The sequence below is a fragment of the Schistocerca americana genome, chromosome 1 (assembly GCF_021461395.2).
Source record: "Schistocerca americana isolate TAMUIC-IGC-003095 chromosome 1, iqSchAmer2.1, whole genome shotgun sequence".
In the NCBI taxonomy this organism is placed as follows: Eukaryota; Metazoa; Arthropoda; class Insecta; order Orthoptera; family Acrididae; genus Schistocerca; species Schistocerca americana.
The window spans coordinates 259,208,067-259,231,970 of NC_060119.1; the positions used below are offsets into that span (position 1 = coordinate 259,208,067).

At 44.4% G+C, this 23,904-nt stretch overlaps 1 protein-coding gene across 1 annotated transcript in view; it reads left to right on the top strand.

Moving 5' to 3' along the window:
* Positions 1-211: 211 nt before the first annotated feature.
* Positions 212-23,904, top strand: part of LOC124624343 (acetyl-coenzyme A synthetase 1-like) — a 33,441-nt gene continuing 9,748 nt past the window's right edge. Inside the window, exons 1-4 of the mRNA XM_047149104.1 lie at positions 212-358; positions 5,400-5,607; positions 12,998-13,283; positions 15,921-16,089. Coding sequence (XP_047005060.1) covers positions 212-358; positions 5,400-5,607; positions 12,998-13,283; positions 15,921-16,089 — 810 coding nt within the window. The remainder of the gene's footprint in view (positions 359-5,399; positions 5,608-12,997; positions 13,284-15,920; positions 16,090-23,904) is intronic.

Consider the following 23,904-nt stretch of genomic DNA (forward strand, 5'->3'; position numbering starts at 1 on the left):
GTATCTTCGTATTCAGCTCACACAGCTGGCAACGTGATTTCATTTCTTTCTTTTCTTTTCCACTCACGACAGCGCAGAAACTCGAGAAAATTGGCCCCTGCAGCAATTAATCCTAGCTCACTTGCGTTATCAATGCATGTGTGCACTGCACGAGATAAGACGACAACTGCAGCCAGTAGGGTGAGCGTTGCGCTGTCGCCAGTAGTCCACCATGGCCACGCCAGGCAGCGGCGAGCAGGATAGCCGGTACGTGCTGAGCGGTCCGCCGCTGACGGAGGAGGAGGTGGCGCGGGCCGAGCTGCCCCTGGCGCCCTACCTCGTGCAGAAGCTGGCCGCCCACGGGGACCGCGTCCTGCAGGTCGGTCCGCGGACGAACCACACGCGCACGTCTGAAAGGGCTGTTCATTTACTAAGGGCCAATTTGTCGCGAAGCAGAAACCACAGTGAAAAACAAAAGTTTTTTATTTGCAATAGTTAGCTACACCTTGCAGCTACTTCTCTACATAGTCGCAGCTTGACTCAGTCTTAGCATTGTATCAGTTTTCCAACATCCCTGTCACAGAAGGCTGCCACCTGTGCTTTACGCTAATTCTTCACGTTGGTCTACCAAAAGGTTGTATTCATAGCCAGCGATTCATGTGAGTAAAGAGATGAAAATCTGAGGACCCAAGTCAAGGTTGTATGGTGGGTTATCAAACACTCCCCATCGAAAACGCTGTAGGACGTCTTCAATGTATCTATAGTATGCAGCCGAGAATTGTCATGAAAAAGGAAATGCATGTTAGCTACGTTATTTGGGTCCGCATGAAATCAGGTGAAATCTTTCAGCAGTCACTCATGTTTGACGGGCTACATTATTTTCTAGACATCTTTGCGTGCTCATTGTGTGCTCAGAACTGAACAAAGAGACGTGAAGTGATCGACGGGGATACTGGAAACACTGTCCAACACATCTGTGCAAAGCTTCATAGGATTTTCATGGCCGATTGGGCCTTAATAAACGAATAGCCCTGGTAAATCCAGCATTTACAGTGTATGTGTTTCAGGAAACTGCTACATCGTATATGAAATTATCGGGACCGTCAGAACCCTTTCAGGAATGGTGAGTTTATAGCCACCAGCATGAACTTAGAAGTAGTCCTCCAAAAGGTTAAGATACTGACGTCGTTTCTTTTCTTTTCTTTTTTTTTTTTAAAAAAAAAAGAACCTGGTCCACATCCCCGTCCTTTAGTTTCTCAAATCATATCTATTGAGGTCTCTGAAGTACCCTGCAAAAGTGGAATTTCTCATCTACGAGTCCTCCAGAGGTGATGCTGTCACTAGTGATCAGTGCAAAGTTGTAACGTAAACTTCTCCTTTCCATCTTTCATTTCTTCCCCACTTCGCCTTGATCAAATAAAGCTCTATAAGATTAACTTTTTCGGCCATTAAATTTGTTATTTCATATTGATGATAGTTCGTACTGAGCTCAAAGTCATGTGTGACAAGTGAAAACCGTATATTTATTTGGATACATTAATCACCGTGGGAACCATTCCTGTTGAGCCACAGCGTCAGTTAGCCATTGGGTCTCTACTTCCCTTCAAATATCACAAATGCTCAGCCAGATGCTGAGTACTAGAAACTGTGATACTGAATGTTGGGGCGATCACAAGAGGAAGTCTCTCTTCTGTGGGCCATCACTTTGCCCGAATATATGGTATGGAATTTATTAATAACAAGTTAATTCATTTCATTAACTTCTGATAGTGAAGACACAATAACCTACTGTTTACATGTGCTGAGATTTAGATTTCCAGTATTTTAGCAAAAGGTGTAAGGACAAATTCCTGGGTGGATTTTCAAAGTAAATTGAGAACACTTCACTACCGTACTCTACCCTCATCCAATTCAAGTTTGTGTGACATCTTCAAACATGTAAAACGAAAGCCAAAATTTACTTCTTTCACTAGCCATACTGATGACGAATAGTTTAATTATTATTATTAAGTTGTAAATTATTGAGCTAAAATACACGCAGTTCCGTGGTATTTTGAAAACGTTGACCCGTTAATGCTTCGTTCGTCCATTTTACATGTCATTTATCCAGAAAACATTCTTATTTAGCCCTTGAATTTGATTAATTGATTTATTTAGAACAAGATGGAAAGAACCTGCAGAGGAAAAAAAGAAGATATTGATGTTTGTGGAGATTATTTAGATGCTTTTCAGCAAATCACCGTAAGATGAATTCATAGTTTTTGAAACCAGACACCATCTTTATCAGTATGTTCTAAAGTCAATAATGGCCTGTCAAAGCTATGACTGCAGCAACTCATTTAAGATTCATGTATGTAGGATATCGTATTTCCATTTCTAAATATGTTCTATGTCATACACTTCTTATGCCTACTATCAAGACTGATTTGCCTTCTCAATCTTGAGGCTTCATTATAGCAGGTTTGTCTTGAGTTGGTTTCATGATGTGAGACACTCAAGAATTTATTCATCTTTCCAGTATTTTTTGGGAATCCTCCCACGTTACTAAATAAGTGAACAGGAATCAGAATATTGTGTTGTTTTGTTATTTATGGAAGAGCTGTTTGTTTTCTTTCCTGTTTGTTGTAAACTACATCCAAGAACAGGTTGCAGAAAGAGGTAGGTGACGCAGTAGCTGATCAGAAACGTTTCATTTAATGTAAATACGTATTCTAGAACTAAGTTTGAGGTTTGCTTATAGCCTTTGAATCTGGGTACTACTTACTTCTCTCATTTCATTGTTCGAACAACCTACAATTTTACTGTAGAAAAGACATCATGAGTTGAAGACGAAGGAGTACCGGAAAAATAGGAAACAATAACAAAGTAGTGGAGATAAGGTTGTTAGGTGGTCCTAATTTGTCAATAAGAACATAAAAAGGAAGGAAAAAAATGTTGGTCATGATGGAGCCTTCAAATATCGACATTATGTTTGGAGTCCTGTTTGGTAATAGTTGAAAGAAGCAGCCTATTTGTGAGTTCTTGAAGTCTGTTTTTTTTTCTTCACCCTAAGCAGCGTAAACGAGACATTAAACTCTATATACATCCATCGCAAAACACCAGTTTTAATCAGTTATATTTAATACAAAACAAGATACCAACTTGCAAAAGGAAACAAATAATTTTTCAGCCATAAAAATGTTGCTCTGTGACCACAAATGATGATGGAAAGATTGGCAGTAAGCTTGAGGGGTGCAGGCATCCCTATTCAAAGACACAGTTGCCAGGTTATGGCCAATGGGTAGGGCACCTAGCACCGTTCTTGAAGGATCGTTGAGACTGATTACAGTCACCAAGGATCCACTTCAGTTTACCCTATTTCTGGAGCCCACTACAGATGGACTCGCCGATTACTTGTGAAAATTAGGAATATGTAGAAGTAACTATACTACTAAGAGATTATTAGTCCAGAACACGTAGCCAAATATCAGTTGCAGGTTGCCTATGCAATGACTTTTGATTTTCAGTATTTCGAATAATCACCAACCGAATTGAAAAGCTTAAAATGCTGTCATAATCTACTCTTTAAGAGGTATACTCTTGTGTCAAAACTAACTCGATAAGACAAGTACTACGGTTACAAACTGTGTGTTTGTCTTGAGGCAGCGAACTTCATTTATCCAGTACTTAAGAATGAGAGCACTTAGCGACTTCCAGCTATCCTTATACATAATTTCAAACCTTTAAAAAACATTTTCTCGCTGACGTCCCCTGCAGAATGATGAAAGGAAAAAAGTTGATCGCTTACAACACTTTCGCTGTTCATGCAGTAAGACTTCAGCATGAGAAAGGACATTATCATTTATTACTTATTTACTACAAACGCAATTAGTAACTAACTTTGGATACAGTATCTACATACATGACTGAGTGTACCTGCAAAGTTAAGTCGTTGTGGGGAACATAGTTCAGGAAACGAGATGTCGGGTGACTAGGGCCTCCCGTTCGTTAGACCGATAGCCTGGTGCAAGTCTTCTTTGGTTGTCGCCTCTTCGGTGACTTGCTCGTGATGAGAATCAAATGATGACGAAGATAGCACGATACCCAAACCTAAAGAGGAGAAATTTTCCGACCCAGCCAGGAATTGAACCTGGGTCCCTCACATGGTATTCTTCAGAGCTGACCAAACAAGTATGAAAACGTTCATAAACATTGAGATTCTTGACAAACTGGCTTTGGTGAAAATTAATCGCAAATTAATCGGAGTGTTTCATCCAGTATTTCACAACCAGAACACTTGGCACTTTCCAACAAACGTTAAGCTTACTTTCAAATCTTGTCCAAATTTTTTCTCGCTTACGTGCTTAACGTCAAATATTTAACACACTAACCCATTTGTAAAGCTATAAAATTTTGAAATTGTTTTATACATCAGGGTTAAATTTTTTGAAGAATCAAGAGTTTACCAGTTTATTTTAAACTGAATGAAAAATCTTCTGTGCAAAGAAATATTAGTGTGTAACGTGCCGTCAGTGACGAGATGAGCAGGGAGTGAGAACAAAATTCGACTTGAGAGCAGGTTGGGAAAGGATATCGGCCTCACCCTTGTCGAAGGTACCATCTCTAAATGCACCCTAAACGATTAAAGGAAACCATAGAAAATGTACGACGGTGCACTGAAAAGTAACACTAACGAATTTTTCATGTGAAAACTGCTAAAGGTTTTTAAATAAAACAAACTTTATTAACATTCTCAATCTTTATTCTTCGTGTCTAGTAATTGATTTCTCAACATAGTCACCCTGGCAACGAACAGATTTCTCCTAACGACAGATCAGTTTTTTTTTCCAATCGTCATTGTACGTAGAATGTTTCACTTCATTGACGGAGCCACATCCTCGCCTCTGTTTGCACCGCTTCGTCACTAAGTGAAGTCGTCGAAGGTGTTGTTTAGCATATGAAAACAGATGAAAATGGGACCGATGACAGTGAATCCAAGGAGTGTCGCAGCGCAACCATGAGGTGTGGCACTGTCATGCTGAAGGAGAGGCTTCTCGATGTGTGGATGAATGCTACGGGGTGGAAACTCGACTACAGCAGGCTGTTCCTCACTCGCCGACGTAGTTACCTTACACGTCATCATGCTACACGCTACTATTAAGAACCCTCTAGTGGCAGAGGGCTCCAAATATGCAAAACTAAAGATTAACGTTGTAGAATGACAATAAAGTTTGTTTCATTTAGTAAACTTTAAGAGTTCCTCGCAATTTAGATGGACATTTGAAGTTACGTCCTCCGGAACGTGTGAGCCAAGCGTGTTAACCAGTCTACTACCATGCTTAAACCTTAGTACAGGTTCTGCACGATCACGTTGTCCCTCCCATACGGTAATAGTATCTATTTCCTGCTGATTGTGACTACGTGTGTGTCGTGTGGTGCAGGTGGTGTTAGGCCAGGAATGGCGGGCGGACTGGATTCTGCGGCAGGCGGCGGCGGAGCTATCGGCCCTGCGGAGGGCGGTGCCCGGCCTGCGGGAGGGGGACACCGTGGCCGTCTGCGTCGGCCGCTCCGCGCTCTTCGCGCCGGCCCTGCTGGCCGCGCTCTGCTCTGGGGCCGTCTGCGCCGTCGTCAATGCAGCCCTGCCTCATGGTACGGACACCTGCCTCTCTGTTATGATTCTGACGGAGTCTGTTGCATCCTTAGTAAATAAGAACACCGGACAAAAAGTTTACCGTCTCCAGGTGGCGTCACGCAAATACCGCCCAATAACACCTCCAGACTCGACAATGGCCTCAAATCGGCATGGATGACAGTCCACAAGTTGATCCAGCCTTCAGCTGTTACTAATAGGATACGTTACAGGTACCCAACTACGACCACGTTGTTTATCACATTTCGCCCACTGTTCCAAAGAAATTAGGATCGAGTGATTAAGCGAGACGGTCCAGGTTCCATAAGGTGCTTATGAAACGAGCATCGAATTCGCTCCACGCTGTGAACACAGATGCAGTCACTTCTGAGCACTATGGAACTTAACATCTGAGGTCATCAGTTCCCCAGACCTAGAACTACTTAAATCTAACTAACCTAAGTACATCACACATATCCATGCCCGAGACAGGATTCGAACCTACGACCGTGGCAGCAGCGCGTTTCCGGATTGAAGCGCCTAGAACCGCTCGGCCACAGCGGCCAGCTCACTTCTGAAGAACCAGGGCGTGCTCATCATGAAGATGTGGTAGAAAGAGGAACCCCCATTCCCTGGCCGGCCGGTGTGGCCCAGCGGTTCTAGGCGCTACAGTATGGAACCGCGTGACCTCGACGGTCGCAGGTTCGAATCCTGCCTCGGGTGTGGATGTGTGTGATGTCCTTAGGTTAGTTAGGTTTAAGTAGTTCTAAGTTCTAGGGGACTGATGACCTCAGAAGTTAAGTCCCATAGCGCTCAGAGCCATTTGAACCATTTCTGAACCCTGTTCCATGACAATAATGAAATAAACATCCGGCTTTAGGTAAACAGTGAAGAGAACTGGTCATGATGCGAAAGACCCCTGAAACACCCTACACACACCACTGGATGGGGCCTCGCTAAGACAGCAATGCACGCACCGCCTTTCATCATTCGCAAAGAGGCAAACCCCCGACACGTCGGTCGACACTACACCACTCCAATCAGCTACTGCCCACTTTTTTGTGCGTTGAAGGTGTGCAGGTTTTGTGGCGTTGTCAACAATGCTGTTTTGCCAGATACTTGAATACGAATGTCTGGTGTATGTAGTTCTCTTCTAAACGTTTCTGTCAGAGACCGGTTGAGATGGAAATGCGTTCAATGAACTTAGTAAATCCTGTGGGGGTTGGGATCGATTACCAAAGAAAGGCGAGCACTAGTCAAGTCTCTGTCGATGAGAACGTACGACAAATCTTACAACGCAGCGTGTGGTATACCATTACCTGCAGACATGTTGGACAGTCCATCTCGATAAAAAATACGGTAACTTGATTCACTTTCTGGTCATGAGGATGTCCAAGCAAGATAGTTCCTTTCTGCGGGTATCCTACAAAAGACCGTGTGACATTATTCCATATTTCAATACTGTCGACCTGTCTAGGGTATGATTGCATTGAGATGATGCATGCAGCTTCAGGTACATTTTTTTCTTACACCTGCAGTGAGATGACCAGTTCTGTAGCTCTTACAGGGATTCAGTTCAATATACACGGTACTGTCGCATTAACGTAATTGCCGCCTATGTTCGATGTCAACGGGCGACAACTAATCTTAGGTGGCAGGTGCCAGCAAGAGCAGTGGGTGGCATACAAATCGAGTTCGGGGAACGCGGATAAGAGTGCAATCGTTGTCGTAATGTGGAAACGGAGTGTTTTATTTGATTTCAAAAGGGCATAATCATTGGCTTTCGGGCCATGATTGGAAGCATTTCCCAAACGGCTACGTTTGTAAACTGTTTGCATGCCACCATGGTTAAACAATACCGCGCTTGGCAAAATGGCGCTATCCAAAAGTGGAGCTGAAGCAACTGTGGTGCACCACGGGCCATAGATGATAGGGGTGAACATCGGCTTCGAAGATTTGTACGAGTGAGTAGACATGCAACTGTTGAGCGACTGACCTTGCTACCAACAGAGTCTCTTTAACGACCATTCATCGTAAGTTGCTGTGTATGGGCCTCTGCAGCAGCCGCTTGGTTCATGCAGCCGTACTGACTGCTGTTCATTGGCTGGAATTTGCACGCCATTATCGAAACTGGAATCTACAGAGTGGCGACAGGTGGCCGTTTCAATTGAATTACGTTTTCTGCTGCACCGCTGTGAAACGTCCAAAGCATACACCCTACAACCATCGTCTGGACTGGACAATGTTTTCGTGGCATTTCCTTGGCTATCTCGTCATTCTGGATGGAGCAAAGGACCAATATAAGTACGCGTCTATCCTTGGGAAGCATGATCACTCCTACATGCAGTTTGTCTTTCCTCAGCACGGTGGCATCTATCAGCAGGGCAATGCAACCTATCGCACAGCTCGTGGTGTATGTGCGTGGTTTGAAGAGCACCAGGATGAGTCTACCGTACAAGCTAACAGATTCCCAGATTTAAACCAAAACGAGAATCTGAGGGACCACCTCGATCGGGCTCTTTGCACTATCGATCTTCACTCATTAAACCCATCACAGCTGATCACGAGTGAACTGTAGTCGCCCTGACCCCACGTCCCTGTCGCAACCCCCCCGAACCTCACCGACTCTCTTCCTGCACATCTCGCTGCGGTCTGTGTTATGAAATATGATATGTGGACGTCCATATTTTTGACAGGTGGTCGCATTAATTTGGCTGGACAGTGTAGAAACAGCTAAAGTTCCAGACTTCACTATCAGTTCTTGCACTATTTGCTGTTTCTATATCGAACTGGTTAACAAAAGTTGGTGTCCTGCAATTAATCCAGCATACTGGAAATCCATTATAGTGTCTTACACGGGGTGGTCCATTGATCGTGACCGGGCCACATATCTCGCTAAATAAGCGTCAAACGAAAAAACTACAAAGAACGAAACTCGTTTCGCTTGAAGGGGGAAACCAGATGGCGCTATGGTTGGCCCGCTAGATGGCGCTGCCATAGGTCAAACGGATATCAACTGCGTTCTTTTTAAATAGGGACCCCCCCTTCCCCTTTTTATTACATATTCTTGTAGTACGTAAAGAAATATGAATGTTTTAGTTTGACCACTTTTCTCGCTATGTGATAGATGGCGCTGTAATAGTCACAAACACACGGCTCACAATTTTAGATGTACAGTTGGAAACAGGTAGGTTTTTTAAATTAAAATACAGAACGTAGGTACATTTGAACATTTTATTTCGGTTGTTCCAATGTGATACATGTAGTTCGCCTGCCGTAATGTTCGAACATGCGTTGACAATGCGCTGACGCATGTTGTCAGGCGTTGTCGGTGGATCACGGCAGCAAATACCCTTCAACTTTTCCCACAGAAAGAAACCCGGGGACGTCAGATCCGGTGAACGTGCGGGCCATAGTATGGTTCTTCGATGACCAATCCACCTGTCATGAAATATGCTATTCAATACCGCTTCAACTGCACACGAGCTATGTGCCGGACATCCATCATTTTCGAAGTGCATCGCCATTCTGTCATGCAGTGAAACATTTTGTAGTAACATCGGTAGAACATTACGTAGGAAACCAGCATACATTGGACCATTTAGATTGCCATCGATAAAATGGGGCCAAATACCCTTCCTCCCATAACGCCGCACCATAATTTAACCCGTCAAGGTCCGTCATGTTCCACTTGTCGCAGCCATCATGGATTTTCCGTTGCCGAACAGTGCATATTATGATGGTTTACATTACCGCTATTGGTGAATGATGCTGCGTAGCTAAATAGAACACGTGTAAAAAATCTGTCATCGTCCCGTAATTTCTCTTGTGCCCAGTTGCAGAACTGTACATGACGTTCAAAGTCATCGCCATGCAATTCCTGGTGCATAGAAATATGGTACGAGTGCAATCGATGTTGATGTAGCATTCACAACACCGACGTTTTTGAGATTCCCGATTCTCGCGCTATTTGTCTGTTACGGATGTGCGGATTAGCCGCGACAGCATCTAAAACACTTACTTGAGCATCATCATTTGTTGCAGGTCATGGTTGACGTTTCACATGTGGCTGAACGCTACCTGTTTCCTTAAATAACGTAACTATCCGGCGAACGGTCCGTGCACTTGGATGGTGTCGTCCAGGATACCGAGCAGCATACATAGCACACGCCCGTTGGGCATTTTGATCACATTAGCCATACATCACCATGATATCGACCTTTTCCGTAATTGATAAACGGTCCATTTTAACACGGGTAATGTATCACGAAGCAAATACCGTCCGCACTGGCGGAATGCTACGTGATACCAGGTACTTATAAGCTTGTGACTATTACAGCGCCATCTATCATAAAGCGAAAAAAGTGGTCCAACCAAAACATTCATATTTCTTTACGTACTACACGAATAGGTAATAAAAATGGGGGCCCCTATTTAAAAAACAAACGCAGTTGATATTCGTTTGACCTATGGCAGTGCCATCTAGCTGGCCAACCATAGCACCATCTGGTTTTACCCTTCAAGCTAGACGAGTTTATTTGGTGAGATATTTGGCCCAGTCACTATCAATGGACCACCCTGCATATTGATTGCTAGCTACAGAGATAAGTAGGATTGATATTAATGTTCTAAGGAGAGAATTCAAGTTTACAGAATCCGATTTTTTCAAGTAACTGGCTTACAAGAACTATAAGACTATCAACATTTAACGCTCCAGCTAAGCAGGAATTTCAACATACACAGAGTTGATTTGATACTAATCCTTCCCAACAGTTCACAAGCTGAATGTTAAACGTTGTGTGTATAAGTTTCCCATTAATCTTTGCCATTGTCCTTCATCATAATAAAGTTTTGAGGGCGTTTTACAGTTAACCATATAAAGGTCTTCAAATATTTTCCATTTTTGGAGGAATCCAGTGCGCACTGCTCTCCACCTCCAGTGAATTTATGTCTAGTTAGCTTTCTTAACCTTCCGTCTGGGATTATTGATGGATTTCGTATCCTTTTTTCAGTACCAATGGTAATTTTTATGGGATGATGTTCGTTTCTCCAAAAATGTTTTCGAGCTTTCCTCAAGTGATCCAAAGATAGTGGATAGGTCAAGATTTGTCCTTGGCATTGTAACTTACCACAGTTTCTTGTGTGTCGACCGATTCCGACTAAGGTTTCGGTGACCAAACCGTGAGCACGTTGCCTAGGGACGCTCTTTAAGGAAGTCACTGGTCCTTTAAGAGATATTGTCAATGCGACTCCCTCTGTATTGAAGTGACTGCAGTCCTTGGATGTGGAGCTCTGACGAACCCATAACAGATGGTGCTCTTATTTATATTGTGGTGTATAGTATTCTACTTTATGTAATATTATTTATCGACATTTATACATAATGCAGCTGTTATTTTATGTTCCCATATGGTGAATCAATAAACAAATCTTTCAGTTAGAGAATAAGTTGTTTTGGTACACAACTATCCGAACTTTCTAATATTTCAGCATATCATGAATTTGGTAGCGTGTAAAGTAATAATTGACGTACAATTTTACAGTAGTTTTGTCTGTTAATAACTGTCGGTTCACTTTTATTGCTCCATGTGTTGTCGATATTCTGAAGTGACGTTTTGTGATATGGTCACAGGGCGTACAGTGAGGGCAATGTGCGTCGGTCTGTTTCAGTGCTGCGGTTGTCAACAATACGTGCAGCTCACGTGTGTACTGAAGTAATAATCAGGTATTCTACTGCATCTATTCCCTGCAACGAGTATCCGTCAGTTCCTCAGGAGTGTGTCTTCATGATTTACATATTTTAATTTCGTCCTTTGAAATGATGATTTCTGTTATCACGGTTACTTTCTGTCTCTTGGACAGGGTTGAGAGAAATTGTGGGATTAAAAAGGAAGGAAAAAGCCAGTAGGCAAAATGGTTTTTTCGTTTTCCATTGTCTTTTTTGAAAATTTTCTTATTGACGATTAAAGAGTTCAGTTTAAATTACTGTGATAAATTTATCAAACCACTAACTCATTCTTACAACTATTTTATTAGTGCATCATTTATTGCCCTGCAAGCACTGCATCCACTCAGGGAATCTTCATTAAGTTAAAGTTATAAAATGACTTTTATCTTAATAATATGAATATGTATATATGTGTTTGGAGAGAGAGAGAGATTGATTTTGATTGAGACTTTAAGTCGTAACTGGTACCTGAACTTTGGTTGCTGCCTCCTTAAATGATCAGCTTCTGCATTAGTTGGTGATGTATTATGATTTGGAGGAAGTTATTGTTCTTGAAGATTTAAAGTACGACTCTGTTGGTTACTTGGCCGTATTGCCGACAGCTTTGAGCCCAAGTTTTCGTCTAAGGGACCACTATTGTAAGTAAATACAATGAAACAGTAATCTGCTTTTCGTGGGAAAAGGAGATTGCTTGGCACACAACTTCGTTCAAACTACACGTTCTGCTATATCAAAATACGTCAGTGCAGTTCAGCACCATACTATTGTACAAGATCATAACCCGATTACTCTAATTAACAAATTATGAGAAGTTGTTACATACTGAATGAAAAATAGAATAGGGAATGCATTTTTTTCCTGTATTTAAGTGAACTTTGTACACTTACAGTTCTGTTGATTGATAGCCGGCGACGACAATGAAGTTCACCTCCTTTTCCAAAGCAAGATATTTCTACTCTTCTCTCCCAGAAAATTTGTATACATAAATGTTTGGCAACTCTTACACAAATTTTACTCAGTTTTATCACTACAACAGCAATTATCATTACATGTAACAATAGGGTCTGAGCCACGGCGTAACAACACGTCCTCTTTCCACAAAATACAGATTAACAGTCTTCTTTTCTTTTTTTTTTTAATAAACGAATTTCTTTTAGAGTCCGTACTCAAAGATTCACAACTACTATCGTTGCGGGGATTGCGCGCTAAAGAGTTTCTTGCTGTCCAACTGCGCTTCAGTTGGTATTTACATACATTTCTGAGCTTCCCAGAATAAAATTAGGCACAAATTAGTTAAGAAAAGGGCAGTGAGGCTCACATAACATTATAAAGTTTCTTTTTTTCACGAACTGCAAATGGTATCTAACTAAATTTCTTACATCTCAAGAAAAGTTAAAGCATAATATTAATAAAATAAACAATTTTGTTGGCATCAGTAAATATGACGTCGCTTTTTAATTTGTGTAGGCAACATTTTGTAGGTTAATTAAATTTTCTTAATTTAGTATAGTTAGGTTTTACAGTTTCCTCACATTTTTTAGATGGGTGGGTTAAAAAGACACATGGTTATTTGGGTCACGTTAAGTTATAAAAACCCTGGTCTTGTAAATGCATGGAGCAGTGTAAAGTGATGATGCAGGTTTGTGGAAATAAAAAGCATGGTGGTCATTTTGTCACTGCAGATAGCCTGCGCCGAGTGCTACACGAGCTGAAGCCCGCAGCAGTGCTGTGCCAACCAGAGTCCGCCGAGTCCGCATCGGATGCCAAAACGGCAGACTGCCCGCTGCAGGTGCTGGGGTCTGCTGAGTCGGTAGCTGACGCTCAGCAGCTGCTGATGCGGAGCGCCCAGGGGCTGCAGGCGGACAACACGGCCCCCGCCGTCGCTCTGCTCAGTTCTGGTACCACGGGGCATCCCAAGATCATCCGCACACCTCGCCTCAACTTGGCCTTATCGATGCGCTTACTAGCGTAAGGCGAATGTATTTAGCGTTTTAAAACTTGATAGTGGTCTTAGTAAACTTGTCACACAGTTCTCTCAATACTACAGTGGTGAAATGAAGTAGAGTAATTAAGCTAGGTATCATAACTAATTTAAAGACACTATTTTAATTTATTCTGTTATTCTAATTATAAGATAGAATTGTGAGTCCAAATAGTTCGCTAAATTTTATCACAAGCCAAAGAAAACTAAACATAAAAGCAAAATATCTTAATTTACTTGTTCCAGAAGAACAATTTTACAACATCCTTAAAATTGTTGTAAACTCTTAGTGAATATTTCTTCCCAGACTGGTCAGGGTATTACGAGATGGTTGGATGTCTACCGAAATTTGACACAACAGCTGTGCAAACATTCAGTGATGAAGAGATGGTTAAGTGCGCTACTCTTAAATAGTAAGGAAAATTCAAATGAAACGACTCATCGCCGGTGAAGACATCAGATGCAAGCCCTAAGCTCGTCCTGAGGAAGGATGGGGCAAATAATCAGTGGTGTGCTTTTCAAGGGACCCGTTTTGAAATTTAATGATTATAAGGAATCCGCCTCGATTGCAATGGACCATGCCTCTTTAGGCATTTTGTAGTTTTAGTGTGTTCCGAAGAAGGCGTGGTTATCCGTGCCGAAACCTAGGTCAACCTCCGGTTTCTATTTGCAATCGAGGTGGATTCTTTATGCCGCGCAGGATTAGCCGAGCAGTCTAGGGCGCTGCAGTCATGGACTGTGCGGCTGGTCCCGGCGGAGGTTCGAGTCCTCCCTCGGGCATGAGTGAGTGTGTTTGTCCTTAGGATAATTTAGGTTAAGTAGTGTGTAACCTTAGGGACTGATGACTTTAGCAGTTAAGTCCCATAAGATTTCACACACATTTGAACATTTTGAACATTTGGATTCTTTACAATCATTTAATTATTCACGATTGCTGACGCGCTGCAATGTTAGAAGTTCTCATTTTGAAATTTGTCTCAAGTGATTTAACGAGATCAAATCAAGCCCAAATCCGTATTAGACAGTTGTTTGAACCCGGTTCTCGTGAATTCTTCTATAAGTCAAGTTCCAGCATCACGTCTCGTCCTAGTGCTGTGGTTTGCGCTGAGGATGGATCTTCGATTACGTGTTATTGAAATCGGAAGATACTGTCCAGTGTGCTTAGGCTGCACAAACTGTTAACAGATCTTATGCTGATCATATTTTTTGACAATTTTTTAGCAGTTAAGCACAATTAAAATCTAATCTCACAAACATTCGGTAATTTTACATCATTATATGTCACAACCGCATTACATACTTTTTCATTAAGTTTGTTGATGGTTCATCTGACGTGGTGAATCATTATCATTTTGCTTTCTACTCATAATACTAACTGTTGGCTTTTTTTTCGTTATAGCTTCTGTTCCATAAACTTATACCAAATTCGCCTGTGAGTGAGACGCCTTTTTTCACAATTATTATAAAATATTTTCCGAAATATTGCGAAAGAATGGAAGTTGTAAGTGTGATTTTTGTTTATCTTGGTGCAGTTAACGATAAACAACAGTGCTCTGTCGTAATACACAGTAATATCACTCAGATGATCACCAACACAGATGCAAACGTAGACCAGTTGTACTTCAAGGTGGATTTTGAAACCTTAAAATATGTCGAACAGTTTTCATAAAATCGTTTGTAACTGGATACAGTTGTCAATTTTTTCCTCTATTAGCATTTGTTACAAAGTAGGCCCATGCTAAAACATCTACTTCCATATAAAATGTTTCGCTCGTACCATAAGAGTACTATAACGATTTGCACTCACTACATACGACTATATGAAGCACAAAATCTTGCTTCACGTCTTACATGGTGGTTTGGTCTTCTTGATATGCCTCTACAAGTGCATATACCTGTCCTTCCTTTTACATGACTCTGCAAGTGCATATGCCTTGAAATGTTTAAACTTTTCGTAAATCCAGATATCAGGCCACTCACTGAATTACTCAGACGAATCTTGTATTTCAAAAAACAGTATAATGTAATGGAATATATAATGTAGATATTCTGTTTTTATTGACTATGGGACTCAAGACATGAGACTAGTTTAGCTGCTAGTAAAGTGGTTCAGAACCATTCAAACTGGATACAATCAATGACGTCAGATACAATGTTGACTGATAAGTTGAACTGGGTGCAATGTGCTTCCACGTGCAGTGACCCAGGTAATCGAAGGTTGGTAACCCATCGCATTTCGTAACCATTTTTTACTCTCATGTGAGTTGAAATTTCTTGTAAAATGTCTCACTATAATGGTATTAGTTTTCATCTTAATTTGTTTCACTTACTTTATGGCTAGACATATCTGCACTACAGTATCTGTTCAACAGATCTGAATATTATGGACTGATGTTTCGAAGTCGATAATGGCTCATGTGAATTTCATTTAGTATTATTATCTTCAGTGAAATGGTAAATAGAAGGCTGCTGTCCTTTGGTATAATATATTTACATCTTTTTTATGTTTGCTTTACAGGTAATAACTTTCACAAAGACCGAAAACGAAATTTTTATATTGCAGCAGTTGGAAAAAGTTGAAGTAGCTCAATTCGGCACTTAGCAGTCGTCGTCTGTGATTTCAGGCGAAGCGATGCACTGTTCGGAGACGACGACATCTTGTTGTCCACAACTGGATTCTCCTGGATTACTGGAACGCTGTTCACGCTCTGGAGTATCGACACCGGGATGAAATTCGTCGTGACGCCCGAATTCAGTCCTCAAACTGTACTGGACCACATCGAGAGATCCGAGGTTAGCCACCAATGAACGAAACAGTAGCAGGTTCTAGTACGCTTACTAACACGTAATACGTAAGACAATCACAGTCACCTTTTCACTCTCCTAGATGATCTAAATAAAATATGAGTGTTCCCTTTTATTTTAGTTTTATTTCAAGTCCTACAGTAGATTTCACACTAGTCTAGCTCAGCGTCCGGTAGAAATCGTTTCCAAAAAGAAAGCAGTCCATTCATTTGTACATTACCCGTCATTTTGCAAGCAGGTGTGCTACTTTGGGAACGCTTACGTACAATGCCCATGGACTCTTACTATGCAACAAAACAGATCAGCAGGAAATATGCTCTTGAGGCTTGAATGAAATATAAACAAATGGTGTCTATACTCGTGTAGGTGGGTAATTTTGAATGGATAGCAAAGGAGGATGCTTCGTAGGATTTTAGGTACCGTGCTCTCGGGTATGTCAAATGTTCGGGAAATTCTCCGTGCACTAGACGTTTGCACACCACCACTCGTCTCCTCCTGTATTTCTGTGGCCACTGCTTCCTCTGACTTCGAATCAATTCGTTTCCTCCCTCTACCAGGTTGCACACCAATAGAACCCGTCTTTTCGAATTTCCGAATCATTTTCTCCAGAGCCACAGCAGTCATCGGACCGACGCCTTTGTCCAAACCCTTCAGTGCCCGGAACTTCTGCAGAGCGACGTGTGCACAGTTATCATTCTTGTAATACAGCTTTACAAGCAGAGCGCCATCCTGCAATGAGACAGTCACGGCGAACGTCGCAGACGCGAAAGGAGGAAAAGTCGTGTACCCGGAGTGTTCATACCAACTTCAATGGGTAGTGCACATGAAAGGTGTTTTAATTTACGTATTCTGACACTTACAGCGCCATCTATTGATCAATTTTCACACTATTTTTTCCTTCTACCAAACGTTTTCCCTCTTTCTCCGATATATTCCGTTGCAATTTGGCGTCATTCTAACCAGTGCTGTTATTTCTACAGCGGTTTGAGAGTTTAACTTTAATTACAATCACCCTGTAGAATACCCTGTTTAACACATAAGCTTCGCCATCTAGTCCTGTTTTCCCACTGTCTTTCTGTGTACACTCTGTTCAAGTCCTCGTCAGATTTTTCACACACTCCTCCACACCTTTTAGTCATCAATGGATTAATCGTCTCTTTCTCGTTTCCTTCGCATTCTCATTTCGCGTATCTTCTTGGGAATCCTCTTGTTTTACATTCTCTTTAAGTGCCCATCCTGCTCTAAGATAACTTTTTTCACTATTTTCTTCACTTTTTCATTCTTTGTTCTGCCTTCCCTTGTTACTCCTATCCCATTTCTGAAGAACTTCATTTCAAATTCCTGTAATCTACTTATATCTCTTTTCTTTATTACTCATGTTTCAGATGCATGGGCAATAATGGATGTAGCAACTTCTATATACTGCTACCTTGCTTTTCCCCCTCAAGGGCTCAGCATTCGTTTGCTGAGTACAGGCTTAGCGACCCCGGGGTTCCTGAGCTGGGGACTGCTAAGCGCCACTAGTCCTCTGTCACCGTAAGCTCTGGTCATACTTTAAGGACCACCGTAGGAGGCAGCGGTGGAATGTTGTGTGTTTCGTAGAACGGGGGTCTTGGCTTCACCGCCTGGACCGCGAGGAAGGTACAAACCTCTGTAAAACACCCCTCAACCTCAAGGTGTGCTACATGCTGAGGAGGTGAATGGCTGTTTAGGTAAAAAAGTCTTTAGCGGGCAACCTCTGGGGCACCTGCCGCCCCCCCCCCCCCCCCCCCCTCCCCCAGTTGTATCAGGCTTCCTCAGGCATGCAAGGCTCTGCCTGGGTCGACGGTTGTTTCCCTAGCATCTCGTGGGATCCCTATAGAACTGTCTCATGAAACTGCTTCTCCTGATGGAATGGGTGTACCGTCAGGCATCACCTACACCCACTCCTCAAAGAGAGCTCGGTTGGTCAGTCCTCCCGTAAAGAAGCCTTAGAATAATAGTATCAGGGCATTGGTGTGCCATAACACTTTCATTTTAGTCAAGCGAAAGGGGGGAAGCTTTGAGAAATTATCCCTTTTCTATATTCACAAGGCACTGGAAGGTATTGCTGGGTCTCTGAAAAGTGCAAACGACTTCGTAATGGAACGCTTTTAGTTGAAACTGCTGATTCCAACCAAATATCTAAGCTTCTGGGATGTACGGCCTTAGGTGACTATCCAATCTCGGCTGAATTGCATAACACCCTTAACTATAGTAATGGCGTGGTTACCTGCTCCGATATAATGGAGGTGGACCCCGAGGAGTTACGGGAAGAGTGGAAGAATGTGGACGTCACGGAGGTGGAGAATTATATGAGGAGAGTCAATGGAAAATTGAAAATATCGGCAACGTTTATTCTAACGTTTAGTACTCCGGAATTACCGGAACATATCCTTGCAGGCTATATCCGCCTTAAGGTTCGCCCGTTTGTGCCTAATCCCATGCGATGCTATAAATGTCAAAGATTTGGCCATACCACTATGGGATGTAACGGGAAGGCTATATGTGGCAATTGTGGAGACTCCGCTCACGAGTGAGGCACTTCTTGTAAACTCCTCCGTAATGTGTAAACTGCTATGGGGATCATCCGGTGTGGAGCAGAAAGTGTGGGGTTTACAATGAGGAAAAGAAAATTCTAGAGTTGAAAGTAAAGGTATGCATACCCTACGGTGAAGTTAAAAAGGCTTATAAAGCCATACAACCACCGGTTTTTGCTACTTCTTTTGCATCAGCCCTTAGGACACCAATAGCTAAGCGTGATGCCTCCACACAAACTCAGACCACAGATTCCAGTACGTGCACATTCACCTGTCGATCTACCTGTGGGGGAAACGCTTAACTTGCAACTGACGTCGTTCGGAAGCCCCCAACCAGCTAAGCCACATACCACTCCCCCAACAACAGAAGCCAACTAAGCCATCCCCGCAACCCAAGCAGCCGCCTCCTCCTGTCAGTAAAGAAAATCGTCCTTCGAAAAGTAGTTCTAAGTCCAAGAAAGCGGTAAGTAAACCTTCAGATCGACGAGCTCTCTCACTTTCTGATGGCAACTATGCTCTTGAGGATACGGACTTCCAGACTGCACGGAAACGGCTAACGTTCCCCCTGACCTCCCCGGTAAATCACCGCCGCCGAGGGAGAAATAAAAGAACCAGAATCGCTAACCAATGGCTTCCATAGGGACTTTTGTGTTGCAGTGGAATTTGAATGGATATCGCTCACATTTGGAAAAACTGCAGCTGCTGGTCCAGGATAATCATTTCTGTGTCTGCTTACAAGAGACGCAGCTTACAGTCACAGATATTCCTGCATTACGGGGCTACCTCATATACAGGAAGGACGATGCTACTGGATACAGGGCTAAAGGTGGTGTGACTATTTTCCTTGACGACGGATGCCACTCCTCTCCTGTCCCTCTTACCACGACCATGCAAGCAATTGCTGTGCAAGTTCTCGCACCCTTTACTATCACAGTATGTTCTTTGTACTTGCCCCCAATGACTCTTTGGATACGGAAGCACTGGCAGACCTCTTCCACGCACTCCCACGCCTCCTCGGGGGGCACTTCAGTGCCCACAGTGTGCCGTGGGGCTCGGCTACTACTTGCTCCAGGGGTCGGATGATCGAGTGACTTGTCCATTCTGAGAATATCTGCCTTCTGAACGCGGGTCAGATGAACCACTTTTCCACAGCTACAGCGTGTTTTTCAACTATTGATCTTTGTTATTGTTCCCGAGCTACTGCAGACTCGTTTCAGTGGGAAGAGGCTTCAGATTTGCATTCCAGTGACCACTTCCCAGTGTGGATTCGTCTGCCGCCTAGAATGGTGGCCAGCAGGAGACCACACAGGTGTCTGATACAAACGGAAAATTGGTTGCAGTACAGTCGACGGGCTATTTTTGAAAGAAAAGATTGTGCACAGGAGGCGGTGGCCCATATCACTTACGAGATCCAAATGGCTGCCGCAGGGTCCATCCCCAGGTCTAGTAACCACCTCAGACGACGGCCTGTACTTTGGTGGAATGACGACTGTGTGATTGGCAATCAGGGCCAGACGGACAGCTCTGCAGAACTTCATACAGTGTCCAACTACAGGCAAAGGTTCAAATGGCTCTAAGCTCTATGGGACTTAACTTCTGAGGTCATCAGTTCCCTAGAACTTAGAACTACTTAAACCTAACTAACCTAAGGACATCACACACATCACACACATCCATGCCCGAGGCAGGATTCGAAACTGCGACCGTGTCGGTCGCGCGGTTCCAGACTGTAGCGCCTAGAACCACTTGGCCACTTCGGCCGGCAACTACAGACAATCTTTATGCCTTCAGATCTGTGAGAGCACATGCAAGACGAGTGATCAAAGAACGAAAGAGGACTTCCTGGAGGGAATTCACGACTTCCATAATTCGGTCCACTTCCGTTGTGCACGTTTGGGAATCAATGAGACGGATTTCAGGCAAGGGTATTCCACATCCCCTTTTGGCCTTGTCAAATAATGTGGTCTTGGTGGACACGCCGGAAAACATGGCTCGCATTTTAGCTGAACACTTCTTTACTGTTACTAAGTCATCCAGACAAGTTCCTGCTGTTCAGGTATTCCGTCGGACTGCAGAGATGAGGAAACTCAATTTCTTCTCGCGTAATGAGGAAGTCTACAACCTTCCATTCTCCATGTGGGAACAGGAATCAGCTTTATGTGCAGCCAGAGACACTGCTGCAGGACCTGATGAGATCCATTATACCATGTTTTGTCATCTGTGCCATGAAGCGAAAGGTCAACTCGTCTCTTGTTTCAATCAGATCTGCTTTGATGAACAGTACCCCATGACCTGGAAAAAGGCAATATTAATTCCATTCTGGAAACGAGGCAAGGTCCGTAGCGCCCCCAACAGTTATCGGAGTGTGCCCATTACCAGCTGTGTGGGCAAGACTATTGAACACATGGTCAACCACCGCCTCGTCTGGCTGATCGAGTCCCAAGGTCACCCAAGCCGCTCCCAGAGCGGTTTCAGGCGCTACTGTTCCACTCTTGACAACTCCCTCCCCCCCCCCCCCCCCCTGCAGGTCCGGGGTAAGAATAGGCCTGAGGTATTCCTGCCTGTCGTAAGAGGCGACTAAAAGGAGTTTTAACCATTTCAGCCTTCAATGTGATGGTCCCCATTGGGGTTTGACCTCCGTTTTTCAAAATTCCACAAAAGTATGAGCCTTTTGGGGAAGGACACCTTATGTGTTGTATCACCGGACCTCAGTGCACTAAGACCTTGGCACTCATCATCGTGACGGCGCCTAACTGCACCCACTGTTCATCAATTTGGGCCTAAACACCTGATGGGTTGCACAAGCTACGCCCATAGTGCGTCCCCATCTGTACCTACAATCATGATGGACTTTTCAGGGCACCTGAAATCCAGCACGGTAGCCAGCCCATTGTGGTGCGGTTGTCATGTACCCTCTAGGTTGTAGCCCCCTGACAACATAGGGATCGTACTGCCAGTACCTGAGCTGCACCCTCCCCACATCAGGAGTAGATGCCCGTCTACCTGGGGCATCAGGACTCCCAGCAACGGTCATCCTGCCAGGTGGCCCTTGCTGAGGCTGGGTTGCGCCCGTGGGGAGAGCCCCTGGTCGGAGTGGGTGTATCGGGACGGACGTTTCGCAGATGAAACGTCAACATGCCTCAGGTCACTCTGTGGCCGCGTCTTCTAAGAGGAAAGGTTCTGTCTCTGTCTCTGTCTCTGGTTCTGGTACTTCTGCCTTCCTCCCCTTGGCCACTCCCTGGGAGGATGGACAGGCCAGCCAGCTTGGGGCGAAATACTTCCCCCACTATTTAGTCTGTTCTCGGACCGATGGGGGGACGTTCGCCACCTCCAAGCCCATGTTCTTTGTACAGCATATCGAGGATATCTTCGGAGAAATTGAGGCTCTTAGTGAAACGCGTTGGGGGTCCATTCTCCACCTCCGCTACACAGCCGGCGGTGCTCCAGGCATGCGATCGACTAGGGGATATCCCAGTGTCCATTGTCCCACATCTGGCGCTCAATAGGACGCAGGGGATTATTTTCCATCGGGACCTCCTGCTGCAATCTGATGAGGAGCTCAGGGCCAACCTGGAGCGCCGTGGCGTGCATTTCGTACAGCGAGTGCAACGCAGCCACAAAGATCATCGCGTCGACACTGGGGCCTTTCTCCTCGCCTTCGAGGGGGATGTTCTCCCGGAGAAGGTAAAGGTGATGTGCTACTGGTGCGACGTGCGACCTTATGTCCCGCCTCCTATGCGATGCTTTCGATGTTTGCGCTTCGGGCACATGTCGCCATGGTGTGGCGATTGTGGATGTCCTCTTTGTGAGGGACATACATGCACCCCACCATCTCGGTGTGTCAATTGTCCTGGCCTCCACTCGCCTAGATCTTTTGACTGCCTCGCATATCAGAAGAAGAAGAAGATACAAGAATTGAAAACCTTGGACTGTCTGTCTTATTCTGAGGCCAGGAAGAAATATGACCGCCTCCATCCCGTGATGTTGACAATGTTGTTTGCTTCGGTCATATCCACTCCTTCTGCAGTATCCTCACCCCTATCCTGTCCCCCCTCCACCTCCTCACCCCATCCAGGGTCTATGCTTCCGCCTCCAAATCCATCCCTTCCACATCCTCCTCCCTCGTGGCCCCTGCCCCCTCTGCCCCAGGGGCCACCCTCCCTCCTCCTCCTCCTCCTCCTCCTCCTCCGCTGTCTGAGAAGCGATCCTCTTCTCAGGCGTTCATTGGGGAAACGTTACAGACCCCAGCTACTAAGGTCCGGCGTTCAAAAAAGGACCCCAAGCGTGAGGACTTTCTTCGGGTCCAGCCCCCACAGCCCACCATCCCCTTATCCCCCTCTCCATCCCGGCGCGCCTCGTCTGATGCGCCATCCGAAAATCGCTGCTCCTGGCTGTTCTCAGATTCGCCGGAACACTCTGCTGCCAGGCGCTCAGCTGGCCTGTCGCTGGCGAACGATGCTGCCCCTCCTGCGCAACCGAGGAATGTGGCTGCAGCTGGCGACGACTCGATGGAACAGGATCCGCCTCCCGACAGTTGTAGCGATGTTCCCTCGAAACCTGGCCCTCCGCAGTCGTAGAGGTGACCAGCTCTTCACCCGTTTCGTTACCCCTTTCTCTGATTCGCAATGGCTCTGTTACATTGGAACATAAGAGGTATTTGATCTAATCGGGAGGAATTACAACTGCTCCTCCGCCTGCACTGTCTGCTCATCACTGGTCTCCAGGAAACGAAGTTACGCCCAACTGACCATATTGCTTTTACCTACTATACCTCCGAGCGATCTGACCTAACCCCTGTGGATGGTATTCCATCTCATGGTGGGGTCATGTTGCTCGTTCGGGACGATGTCTATTACCATCCCATCCTATTGACCACCCCACTCCAAGCAATAGCTGTCTGTATTACTCTTTCTGCCTTTACTTTTTCTGTTTGTACTGTCTACACTACATCATCATCCGCAGGTAGTCGGGCTGACATGATGCACCTGATTGCTCAGCTTCCTCCGCCGTTTTTATTATTTGGCGACTTCAATGCCCATCATCCCCTTTGGGGTTCTCCTGCATCCTGTCGGAGAGGCTCCCTCTTGGTGGATGCTTTCAATCATCTCAATCTTGTCTGCCTCAATACTGGCGCCCCGACTTTCCTCTCGGACTCTACACATACATACTCCCACTTGGACCTCTCGATCTGTTCTACCACTCTTTCCCATCGGTTCGAGTGGTATGTCCTTTCTGACACCTATTC